Source organism: Armigeres subalbatus, chromosome 2 (assembly GCF_024139115.2).
Source record: "Armigeres subalbatus isolate Guangzhou_Male chromosome 2, GZ_Asu_2, whole genome shotgun sequence".
NCBI classification, from domain to species: Eukaryota; Metazoa; Arthropoda; class Insecta; order Diptera; family Culicidae; genus Armigeres; species Armigeres subalbatus.
Genome location: NC_085140.1, coordinates 279,576,346 through 279,590,755, shown reverse-complemented (window position 1 = coordinate 279,590,755; position 14,410 = coordinate 279,576,346). Strand labels below are relative to the sequence as shown.

Sequence of the window (14,410 nt, the reverse complement as noted above, 5' to 3'; positions counted from 1 at the left end):
TTAAGTTTTAAGCTTGGGTTTGTTGTAGCGGTTATTGAAATATTTTTGTTAATAATTAGCTATAAGCTTATTAAAAGAATTCGCTATGAAATATCTTTAGAACGGTACTCAATGTTCTTTTGTAATAAGACTTTAACGTGAATTTTTATTTTTAGGCTCAACCAACCGGACCAATCAAATGTTTGTGCAGAATCGTGGCAATGCAACTGAGTCAGGTAAGCGCTAAATTCATTCTTCCAATTGCGATTCTAACACATTGCTTTTCGGCGATAGAGGATGAAACGGCACAACAATATATTCCACCGAGTGAACAAAGGGTGGAAGAACCGAAAAAATACACCGGGAGTGCTATACCGAGTCGATCATTCAAGATGCTACAAGCAATGACCCAATCCGATGCACCCGGTAAGCAAAAATTAACTCTATAAATAAATACTTTAATCACATATTCTATCATTATAATAATCCGATACACATAATTCCATATCGGTTTTCATGTTGATGTGCACTTAGTTGTATATCATTTCTTTACACACTTCTTACACTACACTTTGTTCCATCATGAAAGTCAAATAAATTCATCAAGTAACAGTTACTATTACAATTCAAATGGTTAGGATAATTACAATAGGTAATGATAGATCAATTTAGCATAAGGCTTGTGTTGAAAGATTACCCTGAATGTTATAAAGTTTTCTTGCTGACATCCAATACAATCTCATGTTGCTACCTTGAATCGCCCCATTTGCCTTCCATTCACTTTTCTTCCATTCTTATCAGTTGGTGCATTGTTCCATAATCACGATGATATTTTTCTTCTTTCTCATTTATCGTTTCTTTCAACAGCCGAAACAAATTCCTCTGACACAGAAGGTAATCAAAATTTACCATGCAACGGGGAAGTCCAATATTCGCCATACCCTTACTCACTTCAACCGCATTATTGTTGTAATCCGAATTGGCACTATTACGACCCAAATAATCCTCAGTACTACCCACATCCTCCCCCACCCCCACCACATCATCTACCAGGGTATTACTATCCTCCTCCTCCTCCACATCCGCCTCATGGTCACTATGACCGGAACTCGTACTATGCGAGCTATATGTCACCACATCATTTCTACTATCCACAAGAACCATGCTCACCATGTACGCCGCCTCCGTATTATCAGATAGGTCAACCACAGATTGCGTACTGCGAAAATGTCGTTCCCGATTCACCTACCCACTCCTACATTATTTCAACGCCACCTCCGAGACTTATCGTCACTCCAACGCCCGATCCAGCGGACTCAGATGTAGAATCTATTCTGAGCGACAATCCAATACATCCTTTGACTCGCTCCCAAAGCAGCTTACAGCATCTATCAGACCGCCTCGCTAACTTCAGCGCATCCCCAGAGAAAATTTTCCCCAACGACTCGGAAACAATGGTGCGCTGCTCACCCAGCAGTCCACTTAACGAAAGGTACCGCACCTTTGAAGAAAGTACCTCCTCGGCACCTTCCTCTCAGTCTGAATGTTCAGACTCGGAAGAGGAAGGTCACAATAAGCAGGCTCAGAACACTGTTGCCCTTGCACAAAAAGAGCCTGCTCAAAACGGCACCAATGGCCATGAAGAACACACTGAACAAGAAGAGGAAGAAAGCAGCGAAGAAAGTGAAGATGAAGCTACAGTTGGCTACGATAGTAATCCACAGGAACATTTACCCCATCAGTTGAGTGTCATTTTCGAAGAGGAGAGCGTCTATTCGTGCTCAGCCAATACAAGTCGAAGGGCCAGTGTGTGTAGCAACAGTTCAACACTAAGCGACTGTTCATCAACCCTGGCCAATGACTTGGATGAAGCAGATGGACATTCGCATGACATCGATAGTGTAAAACTCGACTGTGGCAATCAAACGGATGATGACATTGATCGCTTAGATGACTATGAATACAGCGCAAATGAACAAACTGGAATAATATTGGAGGAAACGCCTTTAGATTCCGATAACCGTGACAAGATCAATACTAGTGATGATTCGACCAGTGAAGCGGAATCTGAAGAAGAATCAACAACTGACGAGGAAGAGGAGGCTGATGCAGTGGTGGATGATTGTGTTCACAAGAATGAAGCCGAAAATACGGCCTTAATTAATACTGAGGAAGGCTTAGAAGAGTTAAAACACAAAGAAGTAGAAAGTAGCGAAACCGAAGAATCTGAGTCAGAATCTGATGAAGAAGAGGAGACAACAGATGACGAAATGCACACCGATGTGACGGTTACAATCACGATACCATCTATGAGCAGCAAATCATTAAACGATTTGGGTAAAGAATCTAACTCAATACACAAGGAAAACGAAGAATCTAGGCCTACATTTACTGTAGATTACGAGGAAGACTCTAATGTTTCAGTTTCTGTTTCGTTGCCATTGAAAGTAAAACCAATCACTAACGAGGATGTCAACGAAGAAGAGGCGAAAATCAATCATACTGATATGCAGGAAGAGTTAGAAGAAGTAAACGATGAAGATGACGATGAAGAAATTGACTTTTGGAGTCAGATAGGCGAAGAAGATGAAACGAGTCGACCGAGCAGATCATTCTCCAGAGACTTTTGGAGTAGTCGAGAAGCTAGCGTCGATCGAGATGGAGAATTAAATCCAGATATTGATGGAGGAAATATTGACGACGAAGATACTGATTTCTGGAGTAGTGAAAATTGCCCCACTGAAGCAATAGATCTGTGGAAGAAGGATTCGATCGTGGAGAGTTTTTTGGACCGCCAGAAGAACGAGAATACAAACGATACATTAGATTTTTGGCACAGTGAAAACGAAAGAATGTTTGATACCATGTATAGTAAAAAAGATCAGAACGATAAAGCTGAAAAAGACAGTGCCCCTATAGATGAAAATAACAATACAAGTACCTGGCAAAAATTAGAAAAATCCGTGGATAAAGAACCAGAAGTTAATGAACTTACTAATAACGATAGAGACGTATCAAACGAAGCAACTCTACAGAATGAATCAGAGGATGCAGAAACTGAAACAGAAAGCTCACAAGAAGAAAGCGAGGATGACAGTGAAGATTATGAAACTACGAACACATCTAAGGAGGAGTCGGACGCTGAGGAGAACGAAAAACAGACCGGAAATAAAATCCAGCCAGAGGTTACAGAACAAAAAGCTCCAGAAATTGTGTTGAAAAGAGCTCCTGTTACGGAGAAAATCGAACACAAGTGCAATGGAATGTTGGACGCGATTAACACAACATCAAAGGAGGATGATAAGAAGCTCTCTGTACGTGATAGGATATCAATATTTGAAAACCAAACTAGCAAATCAGAAAATCGAGCCTCAACACCTTTACTAGAAGTTCCAGTACGACAGAAAACATCAGATTCTTGTAATCGATCGAGGCCATCTTCAATCATTAAAATGTCTGCAGAGGAATCTGAATTTGAAGACGATTCCGGTATGACGTCAGATGTGAGCAAACAGATTTCCGAAGTAGAAACAGATACCGAATGTTTCCCGGAGATGCGCAAGATGACGCGTTACCAACGAGCAGCAACACATTCCAGATTGTTCAAACTTTTGCAGGACGAAAGTAACAACGGTGATAGTGACGATGAGAATGCCGAAAGGTTAGCATCGATTGAACATGTAGAGTCGCAACCGGCGAATGAGGAGCAAACTGTAGTCCATCCTCGCCATTCGAGTTTAAGCAAATATAAGGACTCGTCATTTGATGATAGTTCTAGTGCATCAAACACTGCCAGCGATCGCAGAGATCGCCTATCACTGCCTATCAGACATCAATCATCATCGGGTATTGAAAGCATGTCGTCTTCAACCTCATCTGCATCTCCTGTATCAGGAGCGACGAACGAGAAACTTGCCGAAGAGTTAGTACAAAGTTTATTGATGAAGAAGAAAGGCAGATTATTCCGCAATTTGCCATTAGATAAACTCCACGCCGCTGCCATGAAAATCTTGCAAGAAGACTTAGAGTCCAATGGAACGCTAAGTTCAACCGAAGATAATATAACCGTGGATTCCACACCAGCTTTAACGCCTCAAGAGTTTAAAACAGAATATCAAAACTCATACGCTGATTACTACGATACGTGGAATGAATCTAATGGTAAGAATTCGCCTTTAGAATGCACTGCACCAGACGCCCTGCCATCGAAGGCATTTCGGAGTTTGCAAGACACAGTTAACCCAGCTACCCGGAAAGCCAACGGTTGGTCTGCGCGTTGCCCTCGAGTATTAAGCAGCAAGAGTATATCACGGCTTGCGGATGTACGGGAAACCGATTCCGAGCCCAGTACCTACTCCCGTTCACGTCCACAATCACGTGCATCTAATCAGTCGCCCTATCCCACTTTGTCCGGACTGATAGAAGAATCCGCGTGCAGATCGAAGAGTCCATTCAAGCAATCCAAGTTCAGCCATTTCTGAACTACCGTAGCAAGAAGTCGTATCAGAAATATGAATCAAGACGTCGTTTGGTGACTTGACGAATGATCTTGTGTTGTTAGAGAAATTGCGTTGAAGCATTGTATTGAGCGTTTAGCGAACTGTATATTTATGAGAAAAGTTCATGATAACCGGTAGCAGGAAGCATTCATAACAAAAGCATATCATCAAGATTTCAGAAAAGCAGGTATCTTCCAAATTACGTTGTTTTGTTTTAATGATTGGCTGTAATCTCATCTCACATATCAATGTTTTTATTTGAAATTTATCAGGTAGTATTTAAAGTAATATTTTTAAAAAAATGGAAATACCAACATTTTGCTAATTTATAGTCGGTCTGGTTGCCGTTGTGCAAAACAAGACAACACATTGGAAAATGAATGTATCTTCTTCTTTTTGACGCAACTCAATTCATTGTTCAAAAATGTTAAGCACATCTACAGCCATTATAAATATATCGAACTCGATCTTGGTACAAATATTACCTTAAATACTACTTATGCTACAACTAAGGTAAATTTAGATATTAAAAATATTGAAACAAGTTACTAAATTTATCTTCTTTGTTCAATTTGTTCTTTTGTTTGAAAAGCACCAAAAATTACTATTTTGAAGCTTTATTTTTGTATTTTGTGAAGTTTTGAATTCATTGAACAGAACGTTGACTACACTTGCTGTAAATTTTATGTGATTAAACACAACAACACTCAATAGTGCTTAAAATTAATAACCAAAATTAAACCAATTTGAAGAAAAACGCAATAGAACTTCATAGAAAAAACACAAAAAGAGTAAACTCCACCTTTGGCGTAAAGTTCTGCAAAAAAGAAGAAGAACATACTTTCTGCTAAATTCTATACGTTTTAGAACCACGGAATCGAAGCGTTACTTCGCTTTATTTCTAGTCCTAATTCACCTCCATGTTCAACACAAGAGAGACATGTTAAATTGATTTTATCATTAGCTACGTTTAACTTTTTCGGTAATGTTAAGAAACAAACCTCTAAAGAATCCAAAAGCATACATATTTTACATAAATTTGCAATAAAGAAGCCATGTGCTGACGAATAACTTATTCTCAATCTAAAAATACTAAACAAGTTAAAGGTGAAGTTTTCCTCTAATTTTCACGCTAAAAATTTCCACGCGCATACAACAAACACATGTCGTGAGTGAATGTAGTTTTATCATGCCTAACCGAACTAATACTAAATCATGCCATTCATGATCATAGTTCCGACTTGCTTTTGAGCACAAAACCACACTCTCATTGTGACCGAGCACATGTCCAACAACTACCAAAAATGCATCAACCGTTCTCATTGTTCTTTCTGTTTCAGAAAAAATATAATACCACTGAACGGAAAGATTAGCTACAATTATCTTGTTCTTTTTCCGCTGTAAAATATTTTGTAGAAAATAAAAGGCAATAGAACAGACCCTTACCTACATAACTACAAAAACTCTTACGTCACACACAGCGTATAGTGAGTAGAATACATAGTTGATAAGAGCAGATCCTATTCTAGAAACTTCTAACCAATTATATCGAATTCGGTTAATGCTAACTCAAGGCTAAACGCGACGGACTCCAAAAATTGACCCACCAATGATTGGGGCAAATCTCAATTGATAGTCGTAATTGTGTCATTCAATAGCTGTAAATCAACGATGAAAATTAGCTTCCGTTGCTCTTGATAATTATGTTCCTGAAATCGTAATGTTAGTTTACAACTGGATTTTGACGCATTCAGCCTTGAGGGTTTTGATTGTTACTCGCTATTTTCGCCGTTACTAAATATGTTAAATTTGGAATATAAATTGACGTATTAAATTATGAAGATGACAACTAATAAAACGATTGGGTTATTCAAAATAGGCCAGTACTAATCTGAGCTTTTATTTATAAACAATTTGCAAAAATATTTCAATTGTGTTCATTGTGTTACCAGCCAAAATATTAAGTACCTATATGTATCAAATTATGCATATTACCAGGACCAGGAAGTAATCGATCATATAATTTTTATATGTGAATCAAGACTAGATGTATACTACTTTCCGAGTATCTGTCTAGTTTCATATATATGAAAAATTATTTTTCTCTACAAGACATGTAACATGTGTTCATTGTTTTTGTTTTTCTCGTACCCCTCGTATACTATATGTATACCGAAAACCCGCAGTGTCTGTACCAGGAGGGTGAAACGCCTGTCATCCGCGGTACAATGGCACTCTACCCAACATCGTTTTTGGTACTTCTGTTTTTGGTACCCGGTTTCTGGGTAGCATACCCGAATTCAGCGCTCATTTTGGGTGATTGGTTGGTACGCAGTTAGTGCTAATTATCGGCAATTAACTTCTCCTGGCGAAAACACGCAATCAGCTCAGGTACATTAAGCCTTTTGTGTTTGTATGCCTTCTTTATGTCGGAAAATAGCTCGTCGATGCTTCCGAAGATTTGTTATCATGAATTAAACGAAATTAAAACAAAAACATTGTACGCCATATTTATCGAATGGTGGGTAGGCGTATTAGCCTTCTCTTCAGTCCCCTGGTCTGTACGCATTCACTTTATAGAACTTCAGAATTAACCGTTTTACCCACAACAAGTTGCATCCGATTGAGAATTCGGTCCCATTGTTTCCTATTGAAAATTAACCCGATCGGTCAATGCGTCCCGGAGGTATTGCAAATTCATTGTTCTCTTCGCCCCCTCCCCCTTACCAAAAAACAATCCAAATTGAAAAAAAAAATCAGAAATTTCTGTAATGCATTTAAATTATTGCAAATGAATGTGACTGGTTGGAAATTATAGAATCTGTCTTCCTAAAGTGATATGTCGATAGTGCCTAGCTCATCTCATATAATAATGCACGACACCTTTGCTGCCGCTAACCGCAATTCGAGCACATCTGTATATGGAGGCCCATATACAGATGTGCTCGACTTGCGGTTAGCGGCAGTTTGTCGGTGGATTAAAAGAGCTTTTGTTATTCTGCACCTTCAGTAGCAGATATCGCAATGTCGATGACAATCGGATCATGCCCTGATTGTTTTCTCCCACAATCAGAACTATTTTCGTTACGGATCATGGCAAAAAATGTCGTTTGGCCGAACAATAGCGAATATGAAAAGCGTTGTTGATGATGATGATGAGATAATAAATGATAAATGAACAGTGGGATGTAATAAATGGAAAGTGAGAAATGAGAAATGGGAAATGGAGAGTGCACTTATGTGCACTACTGTGAAAGTGAGAAGTGCAAAGTGCGAAGTGAAAATGAGAAGAATTACGAAATGAGGCGTCTCACTTCTCATTTTCCACTTCCCACAGTGAAAAGTTATTTCTCACTTCTCTTACTTCATACTTCCCACTTTTTACTTTTTTTCTTTATGGATCCTGTACACCTCCGGTGGTGCAAAGGGCCGACGTGAAAGTTCTCCATCCTGAGCGTTGTCCAGCTATCGCTCTAACCTGTTGCCAGGTTAGATTTCGGTCGACTTTTTATTTCTTTATTGAGGTTTCGCCGCCATGAGCCTCTGGATCTGCATCTGCTGCGATGTCCCGCTGGGTTCCAGTCTAATGCTTGTTTACAGATTTCGTTTCCGCCCCTACGTAGAGTGTGGCCGACCCAGCCCCACTTTCGATCCCGAATTTCTGTTGCTATCAGCCTCTGGTGACAACGGCGATGGTGCTCGTTATTTGAGATCCAGTTGTGAGGCCACCAGGCCCGAATTATATACCGCAGGCATCTGTTGATGAACACCTGCAGCCGTTGAGTGTTCTCCACTGATACCATGTTTCGCTAGCGTATAACAACACAGATTCAGCACAGAGTTGAAAATTCGTATTTTGGTGCGTTCACTTATCTGTCTGTTTTTCCAGATATTTCTTAACTTGCAAAGGCACCCCTTGCTTTCTTGAACCGTGCGCCTATGTCGATCTTGGTACCGCCGTCTGACGCCATTCGGCTACCAAGATATTGGAAGCTTTCAACATTCTCCACTGGTTGCCCGGCTACTGTGAAACTGGAAAGGGTCACCGTGTTTACTTCCAACGATTTGGTTTTGTTGACGTTGATGACTAAACCTGCCGAAGAGGAGCGCACGGCAAGGTCGTTGAGCTTACTCTGCATATCAGAGCGCCGTTGAGCGAGGAGTACAATGTCATCAGCCAATTCGAAATCGTTTAGGTGCTCCATGGTTATAGGCTGCCATAACAGCCCGCGGTTTGGTTCACGGTCAATCGCATCTACCAGAATCTCGTCAATTACGATGAGGAACAGTAACGGTGATAGAATACATCCTTGTCTCACACCAGCTACGACCCGGATAGGGTCGGACAAGACCCCATTGTGCAGCACTCTACACGAAATGGCCTCGTACTGTGCCGATGATTTTCTCAGGAACGCCCTTGCGTCTTAGGGCGCCCCACATATTCTCGTGATTAAGACGGTTGAAAGCTTTTTCGTAGTCAATGAATACCAAGTAAAGGGACTCTTGGAATTCGTTGACTTGCTCCAGAATGATACGGAGCGTGACAGTATAGTCCACACAGGATCTTCCGGCACGGAATCCGGCCTGCTGCCGCCGAAGAGTCACATCGAACTTCTCCTGAATCCGGGCTAGGATTACTTTGCATAGAACTTTGAGAACGGTACACAGCAACATAATGCCTCGCCAGTTATCGCATGCAGTCACGTCACCCTTTTTGAGTACCTTCACTAAGATACTTTGCATCCAGTCGACCGGGAAAGTTGCGGTGTCCCAGAAATTACGAAATAAAGGATGCAGTAGTTGAGCGGATGTCATGGGGTCAGCTTTGAGCATCTCGGCTGATATGCGATCGATCCCTAGGACACTATTCGATTTCATGCTTTGGATGGCTGTTTGAATCTCTAGCAGTGATGATGAAGCTTCGGTATTGACGTATCGACATGAGCGTTTTACTTCCTCCTCCAGAGCCGAGTATCGTTGACGGGCTCCTCTGGTTTTTGATCGCTCTATCACGGATTAGGCTTCTCTTCGCTCCTCTATTTTCCTCCAGATCTCATCGGTGATCCATTGTGAGCCAGATTGTTCTCGCTGGTGGCTATGAAGGCATTTTGATGGCGGTCCATTGGTCTTTCACGCTGCCACCTTCCGGAATATCTGCAGCACGCGTCTCCAGTTCTTCAACGAAGGACCGTTTCACCGTGGCATCTTCCAGTTGGCGTGTGTTGAACCGTCGTCCAAATCTCTCCTTCTGCCGACGAATCCGCGCAATGCGCAGACGTATTTCACCGTGATGATGGTGATGAGGAGGTGATGATCAGACGCGATATCGGCACTACGTTTATTCCGTTTCCATTTTCGGCTGATGCAGCTGTGATCGATTTGATTATCTGTAAAGCCGTCACGGGAGACCCACGTGACCTTGTGAACCGGTCGATGGGGGAAGAGCGCTGCCCCGATCACCATGTCGTTATTACCACAAAATTCTGCGAACAGCTCTCCGTGTTTGCTCATTTCTCCGAGACCATGGCGTCCCATAATGCGCTCATGGTTCGAGTTGTCGGATCCGATCTTCGCATTGAAGTCGCCCAAACAGATCTTGATATCACCCTTCGGAATTCTATCTACGACGGCATTGAGTTGACTGTAGAAGTTCTCTTTGTCTTGCAGATCGGCAGCATCGGTTGGCGCATGACATTGGATTATAGTAAGGTTTCGGACCCGTGTTCTAAATCTGGCAACGATTATCCTTTCACTTATAGGTTCCCACTTCATAAGCGCAGAGTGTGCCTGAACGGTTAGTAGGAAGCCAACTCCGCGATGCCGGGGAGCGTGTTCACCTCGTAAACCAGAGTGTCCCGAGTTCTCGAACAAATTGATGTTTCGGGAACAGTAGGTTGTTGACCCAATTTTCCCTATCCACCGGGATGGAGCTGCCATCTTAGGTATCGCTTTCGAGGAATAGCATTTCATACTCAGCCGTTGGATGCCAGAACGGACGCTGTTGGAGCCGCACCTCCTTGATGAACTGACGCTCGATCAGTCGGGTCAAATTTGTTTAAAGTCCCACCCAACACCATGACTAGGCTAGTGCGCTTTGAACGGCACACGGTCGCTTTGATAGGGCCTGCTTGGGGACATATCTAGACCAACATTTGAAAAGGGCGTAACAGCCAAAATTTATTCCTTCTGATTCTTCGACTACATATAAAGCTATATATGTGGACAAAGAATCAGAAGGAATAAATTTTGGCTGTTACGCCCTTTTCAAATGTTGGTCTAGATATGCAGCTTTTTATAGAAGTTCAACAGAACCCACTGTTAAACCCCACCATATCCTAGGCAGACCCCACAGGACGCGCCCTCTCACTCTAGCTGATGTCAGAAGGACAAAAGTGCCTAGGCCACACTACAAGCTAAGTACGCAACCCTTAGCTGGCGGTCAATTGTCATCTGAAGACCCGTGGAAGTATTGGAACTTGTGAGGACCAGAGCTATGTTAGACGCTCCTTTGCTCCGAATGTCAACTCACCATTTCGAAGCCCCCACTTTTTATTGTCTAACTTAAAAATTGTGTAGTTACATATTTAACTTTTCACTTCTCACTGCTCAATTTTTACTTCTCATTTCTAACTTTTCACAGAGATGAGTGAGAAATGAGAAAATAGAAGTGAGACTTGTCACTTCCTAATTATCCATTTCGGTCAAATGACTCGTTAGGGCAAACGACGTTTTTAGTCAAATTAACAGTTCGGCCGTATGTCGCTTTCGCCTAATAACTATTTCGGCCAAATTGAATTCGGCTAGACTTTCGGCTTAACGTGTATTTATAAAACGAAGTTTCATTCAGTCAAGTAGCATTCTGCTAAATGGCTAGTAACAGTAGTTTGATTGCAAGAGCGGAGATAGTGCAAGGCTTGAGATAAACCAACTAAAAGGGTGTCGTTCACATATTACGTAACGATTATGGGGGGAGGGTGGCTGTCATTTTTTGTTACGCACCATATAAATAAAAAATCATGTGTATGATAGCAATTTTAACTGGGGGGAGGGGGATCTTTTTTAAAACTTTATTAAAGTGTTTGTTTTTTAATTCTAAATTAAGTTCAACACTAAACGGGAAAGGGATCGAAAACCCAGATAAATTGCTTACGTAATAAGTGTACGACCCCAAACATAGCTGTTTTTACAATCAAATGATTTAAACTATGTCCTACCACCTTTTTGAAAACTCGCCCACTTAAGCGCCAGTACGGGAATACCATACTGTGGGAGAGCGCGTTCAACCACCGTTCCCGGCTCGTCCTTACAGGGCAGGTAAAGACTATTAAAAAACACTACAAAACCAAACTTGACGGAAACGAATAATAGAACCTGATAGAAACTAAACTTTCTCTGTTCAATCCGACAAACGGTAAAGATCGTTTTCCATGCCACTACAGACTGTTTATAATTCTCAAGTCATCCTAGCGGCCCTAAACGTGCACGTTTCTTACAGCTGGACTCTAACCTGGTATACTGTCCCTATCGAAGTTCTTGTGCTGCTAAAAGGCTGTGTTTTGGTGATCCCGTCGATTGCCAGGAAAAAAACAGGTGCCTAGGTACGACTTGGCGGTCCCAAGGAGCTACTCGGAGCAGACACGTGACGAACGCCGATCTGGGCGAGAATCAGTCGGCGAGAGAACGTTGATATGCTCTGAGAGCACAAGCAAAAACCTTCACCTGAAGGTTTGTCTTTTTCTATCTCTAGGATTTTGTGGTCTTTCGGGGCACTGCTGATGTGTAACACTAGTGGCAAGATTCTAAAATTTTGCGATATAAAGCGCGCTTTCAAGCGGTACCATATTTCTCGATTTCGTCGTTTTTCGGTTTAAAACTTCTTTTTGGCCTTCATGCGTCTATCATGAACCGAAGCACAATGGTATAAATTTTGTTTCTACTTGCCCCAACGGTCAACTCACACGAACGGGCCTTATTGAAATCAAATTATATCAGGTTATTTATTTGCACTGGCCAATATAAAGATCGGACCCGAAGAATACTAATCGAAAATTCCGAAGAACTTTAAGCAGGAATTCTGAACAATTTCCCGTTTAAATATAAAACTATTTCCTGTGGAAATTCTGGAGTACTTCCCATAGAGTTTACAAAAAAAAATCCGCGTAAATTCTAAATAAGTGTCTTTATATATTCCAAACATTTCCATTAGCAAATTTCAAACCATTTTCCTTGGGAATTTCAAAAGGCCCTTGGTGATTATGAAGCCCTTCGGAAATTGTGCAGAATTTTCCCTGGAAATGTCAGAAAATTGATGGTGGAAACTTGAAAGTATTTCTCGTGGAAAATCCAAAACATTTGTTCTTAAGAATTTCCTGGGGAAGTTCATTACATTTTTTTCCCGTTAATGTCCTGAAAATATCACATTTTTATGATCGGTAATGCTCACATGCATTTCCTAATATTGATTAAAATACTTTAACTTCTGGGCATGCATGCGCAAAGCAGATAGTGCTTCAATACAACAACTATAAGAAGACTTCTAAGGACAGTTTATCATAAATATAACAATTTTACTTTTAACGTTCATGCTGCTGCACTTTATACAAATAATTGCTTTTAAAATTAAATACTTTTAAAACAACAGATGCTCAACACACATGAAACCTTGTCTTTGAAATAACAAGCCTAGTGATTTGTTTGTGTTTACAGTTTTCGCTGAAATGTTCGCTAGAATATTAACCAATAAACTAAACTACTTGCATCATCAATGATACTGAACCTATGTCTCGATGTCATCCGCAGGTCCTGGTGAAACTGACTTCTGATCACAGAAAAAGGAAGGAACCATTTGCCAATACAAACCGGCCGAATCAATGGTACACGGATTCCTCCGCATTGGCGCATACCATCAGCACAGGAATTGTTGTAGCATTTTATTAGCTTTATGGAAATAAAACTAGCATTAAACTTTTGGTAAGCAAATCGTTGAAGCAAAGCAAAAAATCACATAAAAACATTTTCCTATTAAAGTTTTGAATTTTTGACCGCAATATTTTTTATTAATTGTGCTATAAATTTTTAAACAACCATTAAGAAAAAATGTGTGAGTGTGAGATCTCAAATTTTATACAAACAGTTGTGATTTTGATTCTGGCCTTATTTCTGAAGTCTTGATAATGTTTTGCTTGAATTTGGTTGAATGCATCGTCGTGAAGTTTCAAGCAACTGAAACTGCAACTGAAAGTATCAAATAATGAAGCGAAATATGTCAATGTATTTGAATATAAGAATATAGAATATTGTGCTTATTTTTGTTTGTTCTACATAAATGATACACTATTTATTTCCGTTGAATGATAAAACAATACCGAATAATAAAAATATTAAAAATGAAACGAGATAAATTAGCTTTGCCAGGCAGATTTAATTCAAAGTGAGCAAAATTAATAATCTAAAGCGATCTATTAACAAACGAAACAATAGCCTGAACTGACATGTAAAATAATTTAGCTGGAAATAAAATGTTATCGAAAATAGCCTTTCAAAGTATACAAAATATCCGAAATACCTGCCCTAAGATGTGTTGATTAGTTGAAGTGAGAAACATGATTTGAAATACTAGGTAGAAGGTAGTAGCTATAAATCGGATTACAAATAATAGTTTTCTTCTTTATTATATTATTATATGCCATATTCCGGGAAAATGCGTACTTTTGAAGAAGGTTCATCTACTCTTGTGCCTCATACCGGACAAATGCGTACTTTTAAGGAAGGGGTCATCTACTATTTTGCTTTATTCCGGGTAAATGCGTACTTTTAAAGAAAGGGTCATCTACTCTTTTGCCTTATTTCGGCCAAATGCAAACTTTTAAAGGAGTCATCTTCTCTTTTGCCTTATTCCAGGAAAATGCTTACTAGGAGTCATCTATTCTTTT

At 40.4% G+C, this 14,410-nt stretch overlaps 1 protein-coding gene across 5 annotated transcripts in view; it reads left to right on the top strand.

Annotated features, from left to right (window-relative positions):
- Positions 1–14,011, top strand: part of LOC134212309 (protein piccolo-like) — a 97,007-nt gene extending 82,996 nt beyond the window's left edge. For all 5 annotated transcript variants that reach the window (XM_062690040.1, XM_062690041.1, XM_062690039.1 and 2 more), the window contains 4 exons: positions 156–215; positions 274–405; positions 847–4,665; positions 13,278–14,011. In XM_062690040.1, the coding sequence (XP_062546024.1) occupies positions 156–215; positions 274–405; positions 847–4,460 (3,806 nt within the window). In that variant the 3' untranslated portion in view covers positions 4,461–4,665; positions 13,278–14,011. The remainder of the gene's footprint in view (positions 1–155; positions 216–273; positions 406–846; positions 4,666–13,277) is intronic.
- The last annotated feature ends 399 nt before the right edge of the window (positions 14,012–14,410 follow it).